This window comes from Schistocerca piceifrons, chromosome 4 (assembly GCF_021461385.2).
Source record: "Schistocerca piceifrons isolate TAMUIC-IGC-003096 chromosome 4, iqSchPice1.1, whole genome shotgun sequence".
NCBI classification, from domain to species: domain Eukaryota; kingdom Metazoa; phylum Arthropoda; class Insecta; order Orthoptera; family Acrididae; genus Schistocerca; species Schistocerca piceifrons.
In genome coordinates, this window is record NC_060141.1 from 690,698,896 (window position 1) to 690,724,202 (window position 25,307).

General features: G+C 37.8%; 2 protein-coding genes across 3 annotated transcripts in view; one reads left to right on the forward strand and one right to left on the reverse strand.

Moving 5' to 3' along the window:
* The window catches only part of LOC124794624 (stAR-related lipid transfer protein 7, mitochondrial), a 120,477-nt gene extending 98,972 nt beyond the window's left edge, over positions 1–21,505 (forward strand). Inside the window, exons 4-6 of one of the 2 annotated variants that reach the window (XM_047258120.1) lie at positions 11,589–11,771; positions 21,018–21,102; positions 21,182–21,505. In XM_047258120.1, the coding sequence (XP_047114076.1) occupies positions 11,589–11,771; positions 21,018–21,102; positions 21,182–21,354 (441 nt within the window). In that variant the 3' untranslated portion in view covers positions 21,355–21,505. The remainder of the gene's footprint in view (positions 1–11,588; positions 11,772–21,017; positions 21,103–21,181) is intronic. The other variant, XM_047258119.1, reaches the window with a different exon arrangement.
* Positions 21,449–25,307, reverse strand: part of LOC124796111 (hexokinase type 2) — a 117,317-nt gene continuing 113,458 nt past the window's right edge. The window contains exons 6-8 of the mRNA XM_047260199.1: positions 24,556–24,728; positions 24,096–24,375; positions 21,449–22,105 (exon numbers count right to left, since the gene is read on the reverse strand). Of these exons, the coding sequence (XP_047116155.1) occupies positions 22,028–22,105; positions 24,096–24,375; positions 24,556–24,728 (531 nt within the window). The 3' untranslated portion in view covers positions 21,449–22,027. The remainder of the gene's footprint in view (positions 22,106–24,095; positions 24,376–24,555; positions 24,729–25,307) is intronic.

Here is a 25,307-nt window from a genome sequence, read left to right on the forward strand (position 1 = left end):
TTGTTTGTTGGTATATCAATGCTGAGTGTCCAACAAGTCTATAAGGATGATGTACCTCTCACAGTCTCGTAACATAGTGGTGTATCAACACTGAATGTTCAACAAGTCTACAAGGATGGTATACCTCTCACAGTCTCGTAACATAGTGTAAAAACAGTGGCTGTGACCATAAGAAGTTCATAACCAAGAGGAATTGGAGATAAATTTCATGCTTAGTCAATGACAATCAGTTTCAAACCGACAGCAGTTGCTGCTGTCAGTGGATGCAGCTCCATCTCAACCAGTTTCCAAGGGATTACTTGAAGTGGATATTTGAAGTTAGTCATCATGCATATGACCACTTCTCAAAGTGTTACATAAAGCTGCAAGATTTCAGTGGACCAGGCAACACAGGAACTGTACAGTATCTGACTGGCGGCCTGTAGTGAGGTCTGACAAGTTGTGGTTTAGCCTCTTTTTTTAAATGAAGCAAAATGTTGAGTACAACAGTGCCCTAATGACATGTTTACTCCACAACATACGAAGAATTTAGTTCAGGCTGGAGGTGGTTTCTGTTGTTTAGGGGGTGTTTTTCGAACCATGACTCAAGCTCGCTCATTCAGATTACCAAGAAGATGAACAAGGATGTTTATTCCAACATTCCTAGTGAGCAAGTGTTGCTCTTTCTTCTACATCTTCTTCCTCTCCTGTCTTCCAGGGTTACAGCTATGTTTACAGGTACTGCTACAAATGAAATGACACAATTTCAGAGACTTTACTGATCTCATACAGGTAGGATATTATGTATATAGACTGAAGCGGCAAGTGAAAATTTGTACCAAGGCTGGGAATCAAATTCGGGTCTCCTGCTGACTACGCAGGTGTGTTAGCCACTAAGCAACTGTGGCACAGCCACTACCACAACAACATGTCCTTGGTTCTCGCCACCCACCTGGCCTTAATTTACGTTAATTTCTTCCGTCTCAGCATTTCTTCACTGAACTACTCTTTGCTTCACTTGTTTTAGTTTTCTACATCTTTCATTGTCTTTCCCGTCTATTTTTCACCACTCTCTCCCACCTCTGTTACCGTACAATGCACTTAAATTTTCACTCTTATTAGCTCGTACATAATGTTTAAGCAGTAACCTCTGTCTGCACATTACCCTGTCATCCCCCTTTAAGTTCTCAGGTTTTCAAATCTCATCTGATGCAGTCTCCAACAATCAGTCTTTCCTTCTCATCTCATATGGTAAGTCTCTCCTGACCTGCAGTTATGGGTGACTTTACCAAAATCTGACCGTTTTCCTAGACATAACTGCGGGTCAGGAGAGACTTACCATATGAGATGAGAAGGAAAGACTGATTGTGGCCGTGCACCAAGGCATGTTTAGCCACATGCCTTGGTGCATGGCCAGAACATCTTGGCACAGTGTTACACCGTCCGGGTTATCTGGATACTTCCCACTAACACCAACCTATCCGAACTCTGGAGATGGGAACTTGCTCTTCAATATATCCTCTCTTCCCATTATCCACCAGGCCTCAATCTCCGCTAATTTCAAGTTGCCGCCTCTCATACCTCACCTGTCAATTCAACATCATCTTTGCCTCTGCACTTCTGCCTCGACTGACATCTCTGCCCAAACTCTTTGTCTTTAAATATGTCTGCTTGTGTCTGTATATGTGTGGATGGATATGTGTGTGTGTGCGAGTGTATACCCGTCCTTTTTTCCCCCTAAGGTAAGTCTTTCCGCTCCCGGGATTGGAATGACTCCTTACCCTGTCCCTTAAAACCCACATCCTTTCGTCTTTTCCCTCTCCTTCCCTCTTTCCTGATGAGGCAACAGTTTGTTGCGAAAGCTTGAATTTTGTGTGTATGTTTGTGTTTGTTTGTGTGTCTGTCGACCTCCCAGCACTTTCATTTGGTAAGTCACATCATCTTTGTTTTATATATATATATATATGTATGTGTGGATGGATATGTGTGTGTGTGCGAGTGTATACCTGTCCTTTTTTCCCCCTAAGGTAAGTCTTTCCGCTCCCGGGATTGGAATGACTCCTTACCCTCTCCCTTAAAACCCATATCCTTTTGTCTTTCCTTCTCCTTCCCTCTTTCCTGACGAGGCAACCATTGGTTGCGAAAGCTAGAATTTTGTGTGTATGTTTGTGTTTGTTTGTGTGTCTATCGACCTGCCAGCGCTTTTGTTTGTATCTAAAAAGAAAGATGATGAAACTTACCAAACAAAAGCGCTGGCAGGTCGATAGACACACAAACAAACACAAACATACACACAAAATTCTAGCTTTCGCAACCAATGTCCAGGGCCTCGCTGCGATGGAGCACTTCCTTTCACGCCGATCACCTGCCGCCCTACCTAAAACCTCTTTCCTCATTACCTTAGCCAGCTTCATCCTGACCCACAACTTCTTCACTTTTGAAGGCCAGACATACCAACAATTAAAGGGAACAGCCATGGGTACCAGGATGGCCCCCTCGTATGCCAACCTATTAATGGGTCGCTTAGAGGAAGCCTTCCTGGTTACCCAGGCCTGCCAACCCGAAGTTTGGTACAGATTTATTGATGACATTTTCGTGATCTGGACTCACAGTGAAGAAGAACTCCAGAATTTCCTCTCCAACCTCAACTCCTTTGGTTCCATCAGATTCACCTGGTCCTACTCCAAATCCCATGCCACTTTCCTTGACGTTGACCTCCACCTGTCCAATGGCCAGCTTCACACGTCCGTCCACATTAAACCCACCAACAAGCAACAGTACCTCCATTATGACAGCTGCCACCCATTCCACATCAAACGGTCCCTTCCCTACAGCCTAGGTCTTCGTGGCAAACGAATCTGCTCCAGTCCGGAATCCTTGAACCATTACACCAACAACCTGAAAACAGCTTTTGCATCCCGTAACTACCCTCCCGACCTGGTACAGAAGCAAATAACCAGAGCCACATCCTCATCTCCTCAAACCCGGAACCTTCCACAGAAGAACCCCAAAAGTGCCCCACTTGTGACAGGATACTTTCCGGGACTGGATCAGATTCTGAATGTGGCTCTCCAGCAGGGATACGACTTCCTCAAATCCTGCCCTGAAATGAGATCCATCCTTCATGAAATCCTCCCCACTCCACCAAGAGTGTCTTTCCGCCGTCCACCTAACCTTCGCAACCTCTTAGTTCATCCCTATGAAATCCCCAAACCACCTTCCCTACCCTCTGGCTCCTACCCCTGTAACCGCCCCCGGTGTAAAACCTGTCCCATGCACCCTCCCACCACCACCTATTCCAGTCCTGTAACCCGGAAGGTGTACACGATCAAAGGCAGAGCCACGTGTGAAAGCACCCACGTGATTTACCAACTGACCTGCCTACACTGTGAAGCGTTCTATGTGGGAATGACCAGCAACAAACTGTCCATTCGCATGAATGGACACAGGCAGACAGTGTTTGTTGGTAATGAGGATCACCCTGTGGCTAAACATGCCTTGGTGCACGGCCAGCACATCTTGGCACAGCGTTACACCGTCCGGGTTATCTGGATACTTCCCACTAACACCAACCTGTCAGAACTCCGGAGATGGGAACTTGCCCTTCAGCATATCCTTTCTTCTCGCTATCCGCCAGGCCTCAATCTCCGCTAATTTCTAATTTCAATTTGCCGCCGCTCATACCTCACCTGTCTTTCAACTTCATCTTTGCCTCTGTACATCCGCCCCGACTGACATCTCTGCCCAAACTCTTTGCCTTTACAAATGTCTGCTTGTGTCTGTGTATGTGTGGATGGATATGTGTGTGTGTGCGCGAGTGTATACCTGTCCTTTTTTCCCCCTAAGGTAAGTCTTTCCGCTCCCGGGATTGGAATGACTCCTTACCCTCTCCCTTAAAACCCATATCCTTTTGTCTTTCCTTCTCCTTCCCTCTTTCCTGACGAGGCAACCATTGGTTGCGAAAGCTAGAATTTTGTGTGTATGTTTGTGTTTGTTTGTGTGTCTATCGACCTGCCAGCGCTTTTGTTTGGTAAGTTTCATCATCTTTCTTTTTAGATATATTTTTCCCACGTGGAATGTTTCCCTCTATTTTTTTTATATATATATATATATATTATTATTCACGTTTGGGCCCTACTGGACCACGCGAAGTACAATCACGGGGCATTCAGTTATTTTCTTTTAGCCTTTCTCTCTGCCCAAATTGTTTTCATTCTCTCGGAATGAGCTCTTTTCCTTTCATCAGACCATGTGGTTCCAGTTTTCTTTGGTTTTTCAGCTTGACCAACTACCCAGTCATGAATTTTTTGCCCAAATAATTTTCTGTCTTGAATTTCATCTTGTTTTATATCTGCCTCTTTCATGTCCTCTTTTATAGCAGCAATCCATTTTATTGTCTCAAATTTAGCTTTACTTCAATTTTCATAGAATTCCACTACTTGTTTAGTTAGTCTGGTAGCATCCATTCTTTTAATATGCCCATAAAATTTTAATCTGCGTTTTTTCATATCCGAATATATGCTGGTGTATTGTTGAATTTCACTATTTGCTCTTAGCCTGTATGTTCCTTCTTCAGTATATTTTGGACCTAGAATTTTTCTGATTACTTTTCTTTCTCTTTTTTGGATTTCTTGAATGTCCTTTTTTCTGTTTAAAATTAGCGTTTCAGCCCCATAAAGGCACTCTGGTTTTATGACCGTGTTGTAATGTCTCAATTTAGAGTACCTCGAGAGACATTTTTTGTTGTAGATGTCTTTTGTAAGTCTAAAAGCTGTCTCCATCTTTTGACAACGAATTTCATTTCCAATTTTTTCTAGACCAGTCTCTGAGATTGTTTCACCTAAATATTTGAATTGCGAAACTCTTTTGATTTTTCCATACTTAGTTTCCAAAAGTTTGGGTGTCAGTTTGTTGCTAGTCATATACTGTGTTTTTTCAAATGAGATTTGGAGACCTACTCTTTCTGCTGTTTCTTTAAGAATTTCTATTTGTTTCTGAGCAATTTGGATGTCCTGCGTTAGAATAACCAAGTCGTCTGCAAAGGCCAAACAGTCTATTCGAATATTTGTTCGTCCTAATTTCACTGGTTGGTCAATTTTGAACTCCAATTTTCGTTCGCGCCACTCTTGTATTACTTTTTCTAGAACGCAGTTAAATAGCAACGGAGAGAGTCCATCACCTTGCCTCACGCCTGTTTTTATTTCAAAGGATTCTGAAATTTCTCCTCTGAACTTTACTTTTGATTTTGTACCAGTTAGCGTGTCTCTGATAATTGCCGTGGTTTTAGGATCCAGGCCTTGTTCTTTCACAATTTGGAAAAGAGATTCACGATCCACTGAGTCATAAGCCTTTCTAAAATCTACAAAGGTACAAACTAGTTTTTTATTGTAAATTTTTTGATGTCTGAGAATTAGTTTGAGGACTAAAATCTGTTCTGGGCAAGATCTATTTGGCCTGAAACCTGCTTGATATTCGCCAATTTTCCATTCAAGTTGTTGTTGTGCTCGGTTCAGAAGACATTGAGAGAGGATTTTGTATGTGACTGGAAGAAGAGAAATTCCTCTGTAATTATTAACATCAGTTTTGTCTCCCTTCTTATGAAGTGGGTGAATCAAGGAGGTTTTCCATTCATCAGGAATTTTTTCAGTTTGCCAAATGTTTTGCATGATTGAAGTAATTTCTTTAACGGTTTTTGGACCAGCTGCCTTTAAAAGTTCTGCAACAATTCCATCTTCACCAGATGCTTTGTTGTTTTTCAACCTATGAATTTCTTTAATGATTTCCTCTTCATTTGGTGCAAGTGAAACTGGATTGCATTGTTGGGGAATTTTTGGTGGAAATCTTTCTGTGGGCTCGGGGCAATTTAGAAGATTCTTAAAATATTTAGAAAGTTCTTTGCAATTTTCTTGGTTGTTAAGAGCCAACTGTCCATTTTCCTTCTTGAAGCAAAGATTCTGGGGTTGGTACCCCTTTATTTTGGTTTTAAAAGTTTTATAAAAATTTCTGGTATTGTATTTCTGAAAATCTTCTTCAATTTCTAAGAGTTGACTATTCTCATATTGTCTTTTTGTTTGTCTAATTAGTTTTGAAGTGTCTTTTCTAGTTGTCAGGAATGTATCATATGTGTCTTCTGTCTTGTTGCTATTCCATGCTTTAAATGTCTCTTGTCTGGCTTTGATTGCATGATCACAGTTTTCATTCCACCAAGCATGTTTCTTGTGTTTTCGTAAAGGAATTTGATCTTGAGCTGTTTTGATAATCTTGTGTTTGAGTTGTTCCCAATTTTGTGCACTTGTTTTGTCAAATTCGTCTGCTAATAATGATGGTTGGATTTTACTGGTGTCAAATTTGGGGATTAATGGTGTCCTTTTGTTGAAATTTTGGGGTTTTAGCTTTAGTTTCACATGGGTTAAGTAATGGTCTGAGTCAATATTGGCGCCTTTACGAACTTGAACATTTAAAATTTCTTTGTGACATGGATACGAGATTGCAATATGGTCAATTTGGAATTCACCTATGTCCTTGTTAGGTGATCGCCATGTCTTTTGTTTTGAAGGTTTTTTCTTAAAATGACTTGACATAATTTTGAGATTGAAATTTCTGCAAAATTCTACCAGCCTCTTTCCATTTTGATTGGTCCATTTATGTGCAGGGAATTCACCGACCGTTTTTCTAAATTTTCTCTCTTTCCCTAACTGTGCATTAAAATCACCCATTAAAATCTTTACATAATTTTGAGGAATTTTGGAGACTGTATTCTCTAACACTTCCCATGACTTATTTACTTTTTCTGGATTTGTTTTATTCTCCTGGTTGATAGGCATGTGTGCGTTAATTAAACAGTACATTTTATTTGCACATTTCATGGAAATTGTCATTAGTCTGTTGTTTACTGGATTTACTTCGATTATATATTTCTTTTAAAAATACACATTAAGTCTCATAACAATGTCTTCACATTTCAACATGCACATAAACAATCTATTTCTGAGTAAACAAATTTCTTTGCCAAGCCTGTAAATTAAGCAATCTTTCACCAAGAAGGGAGCCACCTTTTTCTACATATCACTGTGAATAGCATTTTGGCACCCTTGTTGTCTTGACTACATCCTGTCCACTTTTTCACTTAATTTTCTTTCCATGTGGCTCACATCTGTATTTTGTCCCGTTCTCTACCTTTTAAGATTAGGAGGAGGGGAGTGGAGGTTACAGTGGGGCTGGGCTGTTCAATCTTATTTTAGTTAATTCTACATTTACATCATTACTCCACAATTCACACCTAAGTGTGTGGCAGAGATTTCGTAGCACTGCTTCCCAGACTATTTCTCTGACTTCCCATTCTCAAATAGCTTGTGGAAAAAATTTACAACTAAATCTTTTGGTGCAAGCTCTGATTTTTCTTATTTTATCACATCATTCATTTCCCCCTATGTAATTGAGAGTGAACAGAAATGTTTTAGCATTTGGAGAAGATAGTTGCTGTTTGTTTCAGTGACTGCCACCCAAACTCCCATATCATAATCATGGTACACCTTCCCCTATTTCGTAGTAACACAATAAGAGTTGCCTTTCTTTCAACTTTTTCAGTTGTCTTTGCCAGTCCCTATCAAGTGAGGACCCCATACAACACAGGAGTGCTCCAGAAGAGGATGGACAAGCACAGTTTAGGCAGTCTCTTTAGTAGATTTGTTGCATCTTCCAACAAAATGCAATCTTTGGTTCATCTGCCCCATAACTTTTTCTGTATGATGTTCCATTATAAATTTATTCCACTAAATACCTTGGTATTACAATTATGAATGACAACCTATAAGTTTGTGTGATTTATTGTGCAACTGAAATGTAACAGAACTTTTTTTAATACCCAGATGTGGTAAGAAACCTTATATTCTTCAGAGTTAATTGGCTTTTCTCCCACCATGCAGATATCTTACGTGAGTCATATGGTGATTTATTTTGATTAGTAGGCAGTAAATGATAGCATCAGCTATAAACATCCTAAGATGGCTGCTCAGATTGTCAACTAAATCATTTACATAGATTAAGAACAGCAGAAGGGCTTTTCCTTGGGAAACCCCAGATCTAACTTCAGTTTCATTAAAAGACTTCCAATCATTTACTACAAACTGTGACCTTTCTGACAGTAAATTATAAATCCAGTTGCTAGCTGAGATGAAACTATATATGCAAGCAATTTGAGTAGAAACCCCTTGTGAAGAACAGTGTCAAAAGACTTCTGGAAATCGTGAAATATGGAATCAACTGGAATTCCCCTGTTGATAACCCTCATTACTCTTTGTGTGCAAAATGCTGGTTGTATGTCAGTAGAGTGTTTTTGTCTTTGTATTTCTTAATGTTGGAACACAGTATGTGTTCCAAAATCGTACTAAAATTGTTGTTGTTGTTGTTGCTGTTGTTGTTGTGTCCAAAGACTGGTTTGCTGCAGCTCTCCATGCCACCCTATCCTTTGCAAGTGTCTTTATTGCTGAATATCTACGGCTGTCTACATCCCTTAGAACCTGCTTGCTCCCCTACAATTCTCTCCCCTCACCCTTCCTCCTTTTCCCTCTGTTACAAAACTGACAATCGCTTGAAGCCTAACGTGTCCAATCAACTTATACTTTTCTTTAGTTAAGTTGTGCCAGAAGTTCCTTTTTTCCTCATTTTGATTCAGCATGTCCTCATTAATTACCCAATCTACCCATCTATCCCTCAGCATTCTTCTGTAACACCACATTTCAAAAGCTGCTATTTCCCTTCTTGTCGGAACTGCATATCATCCACTTTTCACTTCCATATAACGCTGTGCTCCAGGCAAACACCTTGAGAAAAGACTTTTGATAGTTAAATTTGTGTTCAATATTAACAAATTTTCAGGAAACACATTTCTTGTGATTGCAGTCTGCATTCTATATCCTTTCCACTTCAGTCATCGTCACTTTCTGTTTGAGGATGTTGCTGCAGCATATGTGCAACATAGCAGGACCTTGATGTGGGTATGTAAATGCCAACATGTAGGCAAGGGATTAATGTGGCATCCTGTCCTTCCGGCAAGTGTGCAGTAAAATATAAATGTGAACTGCAGCAAAATTTTCAGCAAATGAGTCCAAACAGGACCAACGTATGGGGGCAGCATGTCTGTTAAAAACAACCTTTGTGGAATGCAACAACAAGAGTTGCTGCTGCATGATGATAACACACATTCCCATATCAGAAATGTTGTAATGCAGAAGTTATGCCAACTCAAGTGGGAGACACTCAAGCAACCATACTATAGTCGTGATCTCTCCCCATACGATTTTCGTGCCTTCGATCCCTTAAAAAAAGCCTTGAAAAGTCAACAATTCCTATCAGAGGAGGATGTACAGTAGACAGTTATAGACTTATTCACACAGCAGGACACAGTGTTTTACAAAATGTGTATCTTCAGTCTGGTTTGTTGGTGGAATGATTTGGCCTGACTGGCATACTAATTCTGGACTATACGGCTTTCGAACGGGAACTTTTTGATCACCCCTTGTAGTGTAAATTGTTTTTCTCACAACCCGTTGGAAGAGATGCTTCAAATTATCTGAAGAAGACAAAAGCTTAGTTTCTTTTTAATATAATACAAAAACTGAATTACTGTGAATAGAATTCATGTTTTTTAAGGTTACAGCCTGAAACACAGCAAGCCAAGTAAAGCAATCACTTCTTGAAATGGCACACACTCAACTTTCTCCACTAACCTGTAAGTCTTTGTTGCATTGTATCTGTCAAGTTACGATACAGGTAAACTAATATTACTTATGTGTCCCCTCCTAAAATGCTTTATTTCAGGCAGACACTTTCAGGAAGGCAATGGCTTGTAGTACTTATCTGTGTTGAAGGCATAATTTCAATATAAATACTCTAGTGTGACAGGAACAAGCGATTTTAATATTAGTCACCCAGTTTACGATTTTTAGAACGTAATATCGTATTTCATCGAGTTACCTCTCTCTTTTCAGTGATCTGGTCTACCATTTTTAATCATGTGACTGTTATCATAAGGATCTGTTATCACCTCCTACTGATGCCAGAATTGTCATAGAGCCGATTCATCGCCACTCTGTTTAGCTTTGTTTAGCTTATAAAATTCACTTCCAGATGGTGATAGTGAGCTCATTATTGTTGCTCAAAATTTTGATTCACGAGTTTGCTGATAGCTATCAACTTTTGATGGCTGTTTCAGTGCAACATTGATGGCTGATAACTCTGCTACTGTGTTGTTCATTTGTTGATGTCATGCTTTGTAATACACTTGTTTGCATTCTGTTATTTTGTCCCATGTTGTTTTTGTGCAGTATTGTTATTTAATGTTGTTACTGTGCTGCTTTTCTTTTAATTAATGTTTGTTTATTTCATCTGCTTTTGTGATTTTTTTTAATTTATCCCATGTGTGGCCCAAGTAGAGGACTTACTGACAATAAAATTCATAAGTTATCGGAAAGTAGTAGTAGTGCACTAACGAAAATGGTTAAGAGAGTCACAGTGATGTTCTTGCTGGTATACTGAATGAAAATAAAGACAAAATGGAAGATGCACAGCAAACTGAAGTGATTACACCTCAAACTCTACAGCCACTACCACATCCATTTCACATACTGACTGGACCAAACATGTGCTGCCATTAGGATCTTCTGCAGTGGAATATTTCAATTAATTTTACACTGCAGCATCACTTCAACCTATTGTCACTGAAACAAATTGCTCAGCTAAGCAATTTATATCTGAACATGCTGCTAATTTGCCCAGCCCATATTTTTTTGGCAAAATGTATTCTGCTCCTAAACACAAGTGTTAGGTAATACAAAACTGCCTTCTTCGGGCAGATTGTAATATACCTTATAATGTACCATCCAATTATTATCTCTGGCATTAATAGAAATTCCATTTTTCTTATGTTATTTTAGTCAGAAATTTGCATAGATTGTGTGGATGTTAGTGAACTTTCTTTAAATCAAGTGTAGTGTTAACTATATGGAAATAAGATCAAATTAATATTATTTTTTGAAAAATATTTTTATTCAGTTACTCCAAAAAAATTTTAAGCAAAGAAGTAGGATAATCTGGGTATACCCTAATGAATTACATTATACACTTTTATGGATAAGTCATATTTTTTATATTTTTAAATTGAATACAGTAATGTATGAAAATGGCAATTTCAATGGAACCTTGCTTAACAGAATAAAAAGTATTACATTTTTAGCAGTTGCTGCTCAAAATGGCTCACTGCAAAAGTTTTATTCTGCAATTTGTCCAGTCCTTAAAATGGATAATTGGATGCAAATTTTTTGAAAGTAAACTTTACATTACAAACATATCTTCCCGTAGTCTCTCTCCATCTTGTTTATTAATCACAACTCTATCACAGTTCTTGGTAATATAAAAAGCATTTTTTTTCCACAGGAATTTCATTTTAATTATTTTAAAAATAATGTAATGTGTATGATTGTTGTGCATATAATATTTGACTGTACAATAGATCATAAATCTTTTTCTTTTTTTCGTAAAGGAAAAATGTGATGCGAATACTGATAACACCAGCATAAGATACCAATAGAGAAATTTGTTCCTTATTTCAGAAGCTGTTTTCTAATAGGGACTATGTTTTTAATCGGCGATATATGGTCTGCATAGAGAAAAATGTTATCATTATAGTGAATAAATGTGTAGAACATCCTGGCTGTCCAGAAAAACCAGAAAATCATCGGGTGAAGGAATATTGGTCTTACATGGTCATAAAGCCATTCACACATTTCAATGAGGTACGTTTTTTTCCCCACTTTGTATTATATATCTGTTGACATAATTTAAGAGACAGATGCTAATGTGGAAGATATTTTGTATCACTCTGTCACCTTCGCTGTCCCCCTCCAGTACAATGCAGATTAAAGTGTATCGTTAGTGTTAGAATGTTTTTCCTCTCAGTTCTGTAATCTATTTTTAATAGCTGAATTTTCTGTCCATCTACTGTGATACATCCGAAGCACGTGCTTTAATTTTATATTAAGTATAAAATTTAGGAAAAGGAATGACAATAAACAAGTCACAATATACATGCTCTTAAGTTATAAAGTTGTGTGTGTTTTTTTGTTCTTAGATCATAGGCTATTACTATTGTCACATGGCATCTGTTTTATTCTATTTGGAGATTAATGTTTAAATTTGACACTTGGATCACAAAACATGGTGTTATCATCTTGTGCAAGTCTTTCAGTCCACCTTTGAAAGCATGGTGTGGGTAGTTCTGCACAATGTCTTATTGTCTGTCCTTCACACCAGAGTCACACATAGTCCTTTAACTTCAAGATGTGGCCTCCATCTCCCTTGTCTCATTCAGGTGCAAGTTTAGTTTTGGCCATTCACTGTGGGGAAGAACAAACCTTGCAAACCTTTTTGTTAGCTTTTGAATTAGACGGACATTCTGGGAGGGATGTTCATTCCAGCAGTCTTTCACTTCTCTGTGACACCTCCGCCCAGAAGACTGACACAAGGTGTTGTGTGTTATGTCAGGCATACAGCTAGTGGATTATGGGAAACAATATTTAAAGCTGAGATCTTAGGGATTTTTGTCTTCTTAAGAATTTACACCATGAAACCCTTCTATCTGAGATATGTAGATCTGACAATGTCAGTAATGGTCCTCATGGCCTCTCTGAGGCATGCATCTGTTCTCAAGGTCAGTTACTAGCAAGATTTTTGAGAAGCTTTACACAGTACCATGCAGTAATAGTGCATGCTATCTCTGATGCATACTCCACAGTATTTTGTAAAGTGATTTATAAATGTTGCAAGTGACCCATCTTGAGAATAGCTGAAAGGTTCTCAGCAAAAGTATCAGAACAAGACTTAAGAATATCCCAGATGCACGGTTTGATCAACCGGGAAAACTTCAAGAAATGTAAATTTATCTTCTTTGTAAGTGTATTGTTTTCTCATGCAAGAGCATAATATTCAGCAGCTGAATATACAAGTGGTTCTGCTTTGCTGCTCAATGGTTTCAGGTGTGTGCTTGAGCTGTGAACATTTCTCAAAGATTTGAGCAGTGCTGTTTAAATAATAGTGTCTCATGAAGGGTAACTCCGATGACAAACTTTCAGACGTTGTTCATAGATACCTTCTGAGTATTTTGGTATAAGGGATCCACAGCAGCTTGTTACATAATTATTACTAGAGATCGCATTTTATGCGTGAAAAATGCTTAAAAATGCATCAAAGTATCGAAATGTACAAGATCAAATAATAAAAAAACATGGTAGTTACTGCATGCATTATATCTCAAAGTCAAACCTGTGCATACTAATTACGAGGAAGAGTGCAGGCCATGTGAAAAATAGGTACATTTAGAATGCTGATACCATTTTCTGAATACTTCCTGGTAGAGGTAAGGAAGGGGGCCTTTCTGGGATTATTTTCTAAAAATTTGCAAAATGGGGATGCATACCGTGTTTCAAGAATTGTTCCTTCTTTGCTATTGTTATCGGTAACAAGTGGATGCGATGCAAGTGAGTCACAGCGAAACAGTCGATATGCACAAGACCAACTTAGAGATGTATCACACTCAGAGGGGCATGCTCAAAAACTCCATAATGTTTTATTTAAAAAACAACATACAATCATGAACTTTTGTGAACAGCATTAGCTTTTAATTAATACTGTTGGAGCAAAGCATCATTTACAATTTATTTTACATTTTTTCTACTATTGTAAACATAAATGACCAAGTACTGTTCCAAATGTTCTGTAGTAATATTGTGATTTGGATCACTCAAAACATTTATATAAGCAGAAAAGGACCATTCTACATCAACCAAGGTAACTGGGCAGTATTTGAATTTGGGTGCTATGTTGGCACGAGGTTTCAAAGCCTGGTTTATTGTTAAAGAAACATTTTAAAGTTTTCTTGGGAATACCTCTGGCAACGAGGAGTTCACAAGAATAGATTCATTCGGTGCCAACCCTTGAATTTCAACTTTTTTAATACTTGCAGGTGTATTAGAAAAATGAGTGCTAATCACAGCAATTTATTTTTTAATACTGGAATCATTAAAAGCCTCCTTGCACTGGCAAACTGCCAAAGCTTCTGCACTATCGAAGTCATTTACTACACCTCTAATGGCCTCGTAAAGCAACACAGCTTCAACCCATGTGCCCCAGTGAGTTAATGGTTCCAGAGGTTCATTTGGTAATTGTTCTTTGTATGTATTGATGTGAGCTGGAGCATTTAGAAACACCTTATTTACATTCACAAACATGGAACGTACTTCTTCAGCAAGGCGATGTACCCCATGAGCAAAGCATGTCACTTGAATCAAATTGGGATAAAGTACTCAGAGGGCGTTTCCTGCTTTGATTGTATAGGGAGCAATATCTGAAATAAACACAAACACCCTTTCATCTGCAGAAGATTCTGGAAATATTTTTCTAATACCCTGATTCACAAATCTGGCAATCGTAGAATGATTTACTTTTTCAAGTTCTTTGCAAGCTGCTAAATAGGAAGAAGGCTCTTCTTTTAAAGCACCAACAATTAAATTTGCATCATAATGGCCCCAAATGTCTGTAGTTTCATTAACTGAAATCCAGATAATGCTGTCCTTGAGTTCATTGCGTATTTCTTCCGGAACATTTATGTAAATTGTCAGTATCTAATTGTCTCACAATGTTGATTCATCTGGTATATTTTAATTTAAACATTATTTGCACAGGAAGTCTTTGAGTATGGGATTGTAAGTATGTGAAGAGAAATATTCCTTGTAATGAATGCTTCACATAGATCCATGTTAAACCAACTTTTTTGGTAACCTTTGGACAAATCCTTGCTACTGCAACATGCTGTCGTCAGAAGTTGGTGTCGTGGTCCTTTCTTCTGCATTCTTGTGATATGAAGACTTGTCTTGACATATTAGTCTATTTGAAACCTCTTTTTTTTTTTTTTTTGCGTGAAACGTTTTTCTCGCAAACTGGACAATTCCGTCATATGTCAATGTTCCAGGGTGGACAGCTATCCACAAAACATTTCTTTTTTTTTGGGCGGCATGGTGCTCATCACATTTCACACTACACATTGTAAACGCATTCAGATGTGTGAACTGAAACAATGAACGTGTGACTAAAAGCTTGCGTAGTTTAGTTTAATTGTTGCCAATGCATACCGTATGACAGCGGAGGGGATTAACCAGGTCTCGGGCGCAGGAACATTGACTCTGTCTGCCTGTTCCTCTTCTTCTTCTTCTGTAATGATTTCGCTAGGCAGTGGCCTCCTGGTTAGCGACTGAATGCAGTTCTAGGTTGTGGTCAATCTGTGAGACATAAAAACTAGATCGAGCTAGAGACCACCCATCTAAATTTTTAAAATATTGTAAATATAGAGCGAAAATATGCATTGTCACTAGTTTTTAGTTAAAATATGCAATAACCCGTGAAAAAGGAGCCAAATAAGCAAATGCATATAATCCAGTCTCTAGTTATTACATTTCGTTTCTGTATCGCACTCAAAATATTTGCACAACAGTGAAGATATTGACAGCCAGCACTTTTTCATGGTTTGTAAACACTTTCTTTTAAGTTAAGGAGTTCTTTAGAAGTCACTGCTTACATGTATAGAGAGTGTACATAAAAAAACCTTGAACAGCTGCAGTTTCTTAAACAGTAGGTTTCAAATAATTATTTTTAACTTAAGAATACATTACCTCACTATTAAAACATTTCTTCAGTGAACTGGAAGTTTTTAGCACAAGCATCCCCCATGCATCATTATTGATTTTTAGATAATAGTATGAAAAAGTACATTCAGTTTGGATGCAAACTATATGGAATAATCACATAATTATACAACACTTTCAGCAAAAAATGATTTTTACGTATTCTGTAGAATCTTTTTTTCCCCTTCAATTCAGTTTCACTTACTTTCTCCAGTGTTTCCTTAGCTGTCCTTCAGAAATTGTTTGACTGACAACAAAGTGCAATGGCCTTAGTTTTCTCTGCTCTGTGACAACTTATCAGCAGATTTTGTTAACTTTCCAACATCAGTTTCTAAACTACTTTTTTTTTCTTCTTCCAGAACCTTCCTTGGCATTTTTTATTGTCAAGTGTCAAGATATAGCACTTATCTGCCTAGCATGACTTGCTGAAGACAAAAGCTCTGCTGACATTTCCACTTTTACTACACCACCACAAGAGCTGATGTGGTCTTTGAGAATAATCAAAGAAATATAAGACGACTCCCTTAGGTTTTCTTTACTGAGAATCCTCTTTCAATGTAGGCGTGTCCATGTGATATCAACAGCATTTTCACAACATCGAATGTTTTCGTATATGCTTCCTTAAACATATATTTTAAAAAATTGAATTTAGAATTCTGGGATAAGAGATAAAAATGCTGTATGGAGCAGATTATAGAAAATGTCTATACTGCAGGATCAAGCTGTCACATTTATCAGGATGAACATATTTGCTACCTTTTGTATGACAGTGAATGATTTAAAACCTTGTTTAGTTACCTGTCCCTTCTCAACATTGGACACATACTCATACTTATTCACTTCATCCCAAATTTCTATGGCTCTTTGCTACTGCTGGACCATTGTCTAACTGCACAAAATTTTAACTGAAGTTTCCAACACATAATCTTCACAGCTTGCAGGTGAATCTTTGAACAAATGGTAGACACTGATTAAAATGAAGTCTACATTTCAATTTGCAGCTGCTGCTGCCGCCACCCGTTCCTCCCCCTGTGACTCTTGAATGCAATGCATGTAACCTACAGTTAAGATTATAATTTCCAAAATCCTTTTTCACTTCAGTTTGTAACTGGTCACTAACAGTGGTCTTTCCCTGCAGAAGTCAGTAAGGTACCTCCTCTACCACAATTGCATTCAAGTCAGCCATTAATATTTTTGCAGCCTCCATTATTTTCTCTATGATGATGTATGTTTCCTCTGTGTGTTGGTCATGTTCTGAAGTTGGCACATACACCTGGATAATCAATATTTTTTTACTCCTTTCAGCCATACACAAATAACCCTGTCACGTGCATAGTCTACATTTTCCACACACTCAGCCTATTTCTTTTATTTGTTCCGGGTAGTGTCTTGAAAGTACAGTTTTCTTCTACCGACACCACAATGGTGGCATCGCAGTTCTGCACATTCCTACTCATCTCTCTGGTTCATTGTCTTTACAGTGTTGCTGTTACTGATTGTGTTGCATTTTCATTTGTTAGTGATCTTTCAGAATGGGAAAACAAAGATGAGGTGACTTACCGAACAAAAGCGCTGGCAGGTCGATAGACACACAAAATTCAAGCTTTCGCAACAAACTGTTGCCTCATCAGGAAAGAGGTAAGGAGAGGGGAAGACGAAAGGAAGTGGGTTTTAAAGGAGAGGGTAAGGAGTCATTCCAATCCCGGGAGCGGAAAGACTTACCTTAGGGGGAAAAAAGGACAGGTATACACTCGCACACACGCACATATCCATCCACACATACAGACACAAGCAGACATATTCCAACGTGGAATGTTTCCTTCCATTATATTGATCTTTCAGAATGTTTAACACAATCTCTGAGCCTGCCAATAGTGAAAGGCATTCTGTAATATGGTTTTTGAATGTATAGAACATTAAGCTAGCTGACATTCGTCCTCAACTTATAGAGATTTATGGTGAAAATGTAATGATTGAGAAAGTGGGAAGCCTTATGTTGTCAATGATGGTTTGGCTGAGAAATTTAACGGGAAAATTCTTGAAAACAGACAATTCGCAATAATTCCTTGCGATGAGTTTCATGAATTTCAAAAACTGTTTTACATCAGATTGTAAAATTTTAAGCAATTTGTGACAAATTGTGTTCCGAAAATGCTTATGGATGTCCACAAAACAAAGCAACTTTACAGTGATGAGGGAGACGATTCTTAAACAGGATTGCGACTAGAGATGAAACTTGAGTTTGTCATGTCCCTCCAGAATCAATACAACAGTCGGAGTTAAGGCACTCCAGACCCTCCCAAAAACAAGAATTAGAAACAGCATTGTCAGCACACACAGCACTGTGTTGTGGGACAGACAGGGCATTCTCTTTCTTGTGTTCCTTCCCACAGGTGAAACTGTCAGTATGGTTGTGGTGAAACAGTGAGAAAACTTGGGCATGGACTGCTCAGTCAAGGCATTGTGTTGTTTCATGACAATGTACATCCCCGTTCTGCTAGTATCACTCAAAACCTTATTCAACAATTTGGGTGGGAGCATTTCAGTCATGCAGCTTCTGATTACCACTTGTTCGTGAACTTTAGAGGAAGGCACGTTGACAGTGATGGCCGTGTGGGTCCTGCTTTGCCTAGTCCCTGCCCACCACTTTGAGCCTATGGTCTAGAAAGTCACTGCTGCTTGTGCAGAATGGGCAACACAGCAAGCATGTGGAGCCCACAAACAGCTATGCCGATGCCAACTAGAGATCAGAAATGAGGTTTTTCTATTCAATTTAAATACGCCCTAGGAACGTAGCTGCAAATAGTTGTGTTAACGAGTCCAGTGTAGTCTCCAAACAGTATTCGGTTATTAAAATAAATTTATAGCCATCTTCAAAAAGTTCTGGAAGCGAGTGGTAAGCTGTACAACCCACTCTTAGTCCATAAACATAAGTTGCCATGACCAAAAGAATATGAGGATAGTGCACTTTATGGTCATAGGGACACAATAGTGATGTTGCTGAGTGTTTTCTCATGAGGGAAGTGGAATAGACAAGTATTCAACCATTTTGTTTGAACACACATGTATTTTATGTCTGAAGCATGGACTATGGAAAATGTTAGTCACTAGACATCAGTCTTTCTCTTGAGGAACATGTTTGTAAATTTTCTGTTGCATTTCCTCTTGTCATCTACAGTCTCTCAAAAGACAGCTTTGAAAGAGGCCATCTGATCCCAACAATCAGACATTTTCACCCTTTCAGTGTTACCTCACAACTTTAGCAAGATCCTGCACACTTCAGTAAGAGGGTTGGTGAGAGGAAAGCAACTGCATAGCCACCATTCTTGTGCTCATACTGACAGAACTGCCATGGGAAGAAGGAAACAAGTGTAGGTGGCACTGAAGGAAAAGTGGTGCCTTGTTCTGAAATGTATGCAGCTCTTGATATTAGACTTACCTGATCTGTAATCTCCACCCCCCTGTTACACAACTCACTGAAATGTCAGTCATGAAGTTATTATAACCAAATTACATGTCTTTCTTCATGATCAGCCTCAAATACTATCATTTTTTTCCCCTTGTGTAGTGCTTGATGTTTGTCATCTTACTGTGACACACTCACCTGAAGTAAGAACTGTGCTAGAGTCTAAGTCTTACTGTCTTCACTGGGTGGAAATGTGCAGGGATCCACATTAAAAGGGTGTTATGAATTTGCTTACATTTTAATCCACAACTTAATGTCACTTACTTCCTCTGTATAGCAGTGAAATAATTCTGTTAGTAAAATTGTACAAATCAAAACTGGAGCTCTTTGACAGTGTTGTTCACAGATAATTCATTTATGCCCTTGTTGCCACTTGGGAGTTTTTTTCTCTATCCTAAAATTTTGGACCATTATTGCAGAGAAATACAGCACCAGTTAGATGTTCTGTTTACTTTTATGCTGCATAGAAGAGTGATGATTATCACACTAAATAACATTGAGGGTAGATATTATTCTGAGAGAGCAGAGAGTGGTACACATGTTTTGAGAGTTATTAAAAATCCATTTCTCTGGGTCTTTGCCTTTTTTTATTACGTCATTCAACCTTGGGTGAGGGCCATAACTACATGGCTGATAATCATAAGTGGTGAAGGAAATTTACTGGAAAAACAAGTCTGTACTCCTAAGCCAATACAACAAAAACTAGTAATCATTGGGCATATGACTGTTGCTTTTTGACTACCTCTGGTGTGTACTTTTAATTCTCAAAGGAAGTGTGCAGTGGTTTTACAGTAAATATGCCATCCAATACAAATTTAATCGTCTTTTTGATATGGAGTAGAGTAGTATACATTCTTGCTGCCCAAGTACAAGAGTTTTTATTGTTGATTCAGAAATATGGAAAAAATAAGTTCCATGCACTGTGAGAATGCATTATGATCTGACCTATCAGCTACCTTCATTCATAGGGATTGCAAATATATTCAGGGTGCTTTAAAGGAATTATAAGCTCAGTGTATGGTAGTAGTATTTCAGGTTATCTTTACTTGCACTTTTTCTTGTTCACTTCATGTATGCAGCAAGCTTAGGAGTATTAAATCCCTTATTATCCTTGCTCTAATTTCATAAACTGGTTCTCTCAGTTGTGAATCTGTATTATTTATGACAATCCAATCAACAGAGTTCGTGTCATAACTTGATCTATCTATACAATATTACATGTCATTCATGGTTAAGCAACTGCATCAAATTTACTAAATTTTCTTTCCAATGCAGCCAACAATTTTAATGTTCAAATTTAAGACAGCTGGTGACCACTTAATTTGATTTAAGTTATTCTAACCAGATCAACCTGTGTGAGGATTACCATTTCGTCAGATGGAGTATCCTATTGGGAATAGGGCCTGCATCACTGAATTATCCTTTCAATGTGACTATATACTAAACCTGAAAAAGGCCTTGAATGCAGTAGGAATTAATGTGCATTAGTAGTCACAGAGCAGTGTTATTTCTGTTGCTAAGGTCAGTAGTTGTAACTGAGTGTATTAGACAATTTATGTAGTACAAACAGTTTGCATTCATTGGGAATTTTAAAATACATGGCGACACCTCGCAAGAGGAAGTAAGTTAATATTACACAATTTTTTTCACTCTGGAAATTATATTGCCAGGGTTATCAAACCTTGTTATTTTGATCCTCTTACATCCATACCAAATCGAAGGCGGCTTTCAATGGTCTCACTTGTTATGAAAGAAAGAATAGCTAACAATCATATGGTATTAATTTATTGTAACCTATGAAAATATGTGCAAAGCATTACATGGAATTTATTTCCTTCCAGCCTGGAATTGAATTTGTGTTGACATATTTTGACAACCCAGGTGTTTCCATTCCATCTGCACTGTCAGCATGGGTAGCCATGACTGGTGAGTAATACTCAAAAAAAGGTATTGATTTACAGTTTCTGTTACAACACTATTATTCTCCATATACTTCGTTTTGCAGGTTTACCAGATTTTCTGTCCAGATTAAGGGCTGCTGCCAGGGAATTAGCTTCAAGGGCAACAGTTGTAAAGGCTGATACCCCAGTTGAAACCAATAATTTGCAAGGAACAGAAGAAATTGTGGATCGAAACAATTTTTTTCAGAAATTGAATGCTGCACGGTTGTTTCTTTAAATATTTGTTAAGGAGCTTGTATACACTGTACTCTGTTAATGAGGAGATGACTTGTTATAAGTAGAAAGTTATATACAAAATGAAGTTAACAATCTTATGTTTGCACACAGCTTTATGTGCGTGTGTTTTATTTAGCTATGAAATCTAATTTAATTATTTACATAATAAACTCGTTTAAAAGCAATTTACACAGGAAGTATTTAATTCTTCCCTTATAAGTTTATAAAAATGACTGAATTTCAGCCTTTTACATGTCTAACACGTGCAGAACTAAGTACACAAGTATTACGACACACACTCACTCACTCACTCACTACAAAACATTAAAAACTCACAAAACCAGATAATTCATTGTGAAATGTTCCTATGGAACCTATAAAAAAATTTCAAAAGCAACTGGCCTTCAAGTATAACTTTGACCAATTGATCATATAAATTAAAATTTTCACATAATCTCATCATATTCACAGCACACACATATACATAAATATATAATGCTGCACTGCACCACCAGGGGCTTAATGTCAGTCTTGACAGATGTTGCGGATCATCCAGCTCGTGGTGAAGCTCGTACATTTCAACATCAGACCGTACTTCTGCAGCTTCAACATGCTATAGGAACCCAAAATTGTCTAATATATACAACTGCACCTAAAGGTCTCCAGCATTAAATTCACCGTTCCCTAGTTGCTACAGCTGCTACTAGTGCAGCTCCTCTGCCACTACCATCATGCGACAGCATCAGATCAAACTGTAAAACAAAAGTAGTACACAAAAGAATGATTAGTTATTACTGGACATTCATTCCAACATTATTATTATTATTAAAACTTAATCATCATTCTTGCATAATACAGGTATGTGCGGTATTAGCAATATGTGTGCAAATTTTGTTCATAAAGTATGATGCAACATTTCATTTATAGAAGTTTTAAGTTATGTTGTGTCCTAAAATAATTGACAAATAGATCAATTTTCTCAGTGATCAATAGTTATCTCAGTAATACACAACTAGACCATTAAGTGCTCATGAATTTGCAGACAATATTTTACAGCCATCAAGCTTTGATCAATAAAGATTTGATCGAGCTACCATACATTTTTTTTCCAAAACCATTAATGCATTGTAACCACAAAAATTCATTGACAGCCCACAAGCTTACATGTTGCCACTTTGCATCTCACTATCAAGTTGACATTCTAAGAAGATAGCAATTTCTATTATTCTACATCATGGGGTAAGAGGTCTCAGCAAAAAGTAACCAATGGTGTAAATACAGATGTTAACATCCACAGAAAAATTCTGTTGCAACTCACACTCAGCAAAACACCTTCAATATTCTGCATGCATGCTTCTCCAAGTCAAAATACAATTGTCGTTTCCTTGTTAAATGATGTATCTGTCCCTTAAAAGATTGCTGTAATGTTAGCTACTTGACACACAACAGTTGTTAATTTTTGATGATTATGTGAAGTCAAGCAAACAACTTTTGAACTAACTGAACTGTATATGGCTTGTACTCAACTTCTCACTACCAAAAGGCGAAATATAGAAACAAAGCAAGTTTTAAGTGCTTTCACATGCAATTTTTCCAGCAAAGTAGAGGTGTCAAATATCAAAGAAATGGATACGCAATCTGAATATGGAGCTCTGCCTGAGTGATAAGAAGCTTCTACATTCTCTGTAGCCAATTACTTTTTGGCAACAGCCCTTCTTTTGCACGTACAATAGAAAATCTCGTGCGCATTTTGATTACCTCAAAATTATTCTTAAATGTACCAGTTAAGATAATTATCTGCAGAAATTCCAAAAGGTATAGCTTGTACTGGTCACTTCATCAAAGAAAGTCTACATATATTTTTTCGACAGTCAGTCCTCTGAAATTTATACTTATTAGAGCCTCAAAACTGTAACTGGTGCTTCATTGCCTCGTTTGTTAAAATATGTCCAGAACCTCATCTATGAGTGTGAGAATGTTCACGTGACCATTGATAACAGCATCATTTCGTACAACAAATGCAGCATGTCCGACTCGTTTGTGACTTCTCTGAATGGACCATCACACCACTTGTAAGGGCACAATTTGACCCCTTTCAAGCTCAGCGTAACTGTATCTCCATTGGATGGTTGCTTCACACATTTGCAGTGCACTGAGCTTTCTGGCTGTGAGCATCCCTATTGAAGCTATCTGTTGGCAGATGATGTTGAAACCATTCTCAGCACATCTACTATCCCTCCGCTCGCATATGCCATCATCAGATTAGTACACCTGTAAAGATGACGTCTGTTTTACTTTTCCTTTTTTGCCTGCTAATCATTCACTGAATGTGGAGCAAGGCTTGAAACTTTTTTTTTTTTTTTTTTTTTTTGTTTGGGGGGGGAGGGGGGGGGGGGGGTTGAACAGGCTGGTTCAAGGAAAGAGGCCTTGAAGGAATAATACTGGTACACACTCAAATGATTTAAGAAAATCGTACTAAACTTATGTCATGATGCCGTGATTGTGATGTGAACACTGTTCAACAACTGCTAAGGAGACATCACCCTTTGTAATGGTAGGGGCAATTTGGAATAATAGATGGACTTAAATGCCATAATGAGCCAGCATTATGAAATTGTAATGTACTCGACACTAAATTTGTCCCCAATTATTCTTTCCAGGTATGATGCTCAATTTGTGAAACTTCAAAAGTTCATATAATTCATCAACAGCAAGCTAAGACAAAAGAGAAAAAATTCGTACCTTAATGCCTGGTTTGACAAGCTCAGAAATTTTTTCAACCATATAAGAGTCATGGAAACGAGGGTGGAAACGATAGACTGAGCCGTCAATGCCCACTGTAACATTTTCCTCGTCCATTTTGTTTAGGAGTGTTGCAACACCAGCAGATACCAAATGTGCTGCCCTCCGTGAAACACACTCACAAATAAACCTCACATTACTGCAGTCTTGGTCTGTTGCATGGTTAAGGCCAAGTTCTTCCAGCACTTGCCGGCAATTTGTGTAACTTCCCCTCTTGTCACTAAAAAAGAAAAATTTCATCAAGTGAAAGAACAAATAATTTTACTTAAAATCAAACTTACCTTAACCATGCATCTAACATTAAATATAACTTTTTTGACAAATCTTGTGAACTAATATTTCACATATGGCACCTACAGTGTTGTGTTAGCTTTGTGAAAGAGACACAGCATCAACATACCTTTCTATTTCAGATACGTATTTTGTGAAGAAATTTCCCCTCTTGAAGAGCAGGTCGGAGCCTCTGCCTCCAAATAAGAGATTACTCTTTGTAAATTTTACAAGTGCCAGCCTTACAAGCTCTCCCATGTACATTCCAGAGATCATTTTCTCAAACCTGTAATATAAACAGATCTTTCAGTCATAAAACAGTTTACATGCACAATTTTATGTAATTGTGTTAATGAGCATATACTGCAATAGTAAGCAGGTTCATAAAACACCATTTATGATGCATGGCTTTCAACAGAAAATCAAACAATGTTGAGAACAATTTCAAGAACATCTACTTTCAAATTTGCAAGCTACATGTCATTAATAACTTAAATTTCTTGAGGTCACTTCTTGTACTGGCTAGATCAGGGCATAGACTGGAGGAAGGTGAGGGCATACCATCTGAAACTGGACCATATCAACTGAAGGACTGCGATGTTGAAACCAACTTCAGACTGAAGGCAACTTTATTGCAAATTATTTCTGAGTGTCATTCAACAGAATTCACCACCACACCAGTACAGCTGTGTAAACTACCAGTACCAAAAACAAGAAATTTGCAGTAATCTTAATGTGTATAAGCAATATACAATTTTATGACAAAAGAGAATCTTGCATCAAATATAACCCACAGAAATCTGGAAATATAAGGGGTATAAACTAAAACTTGTTCCATCATCACCGTGTTAAACTTAGGACTTATAAAAATTAATTAATTTT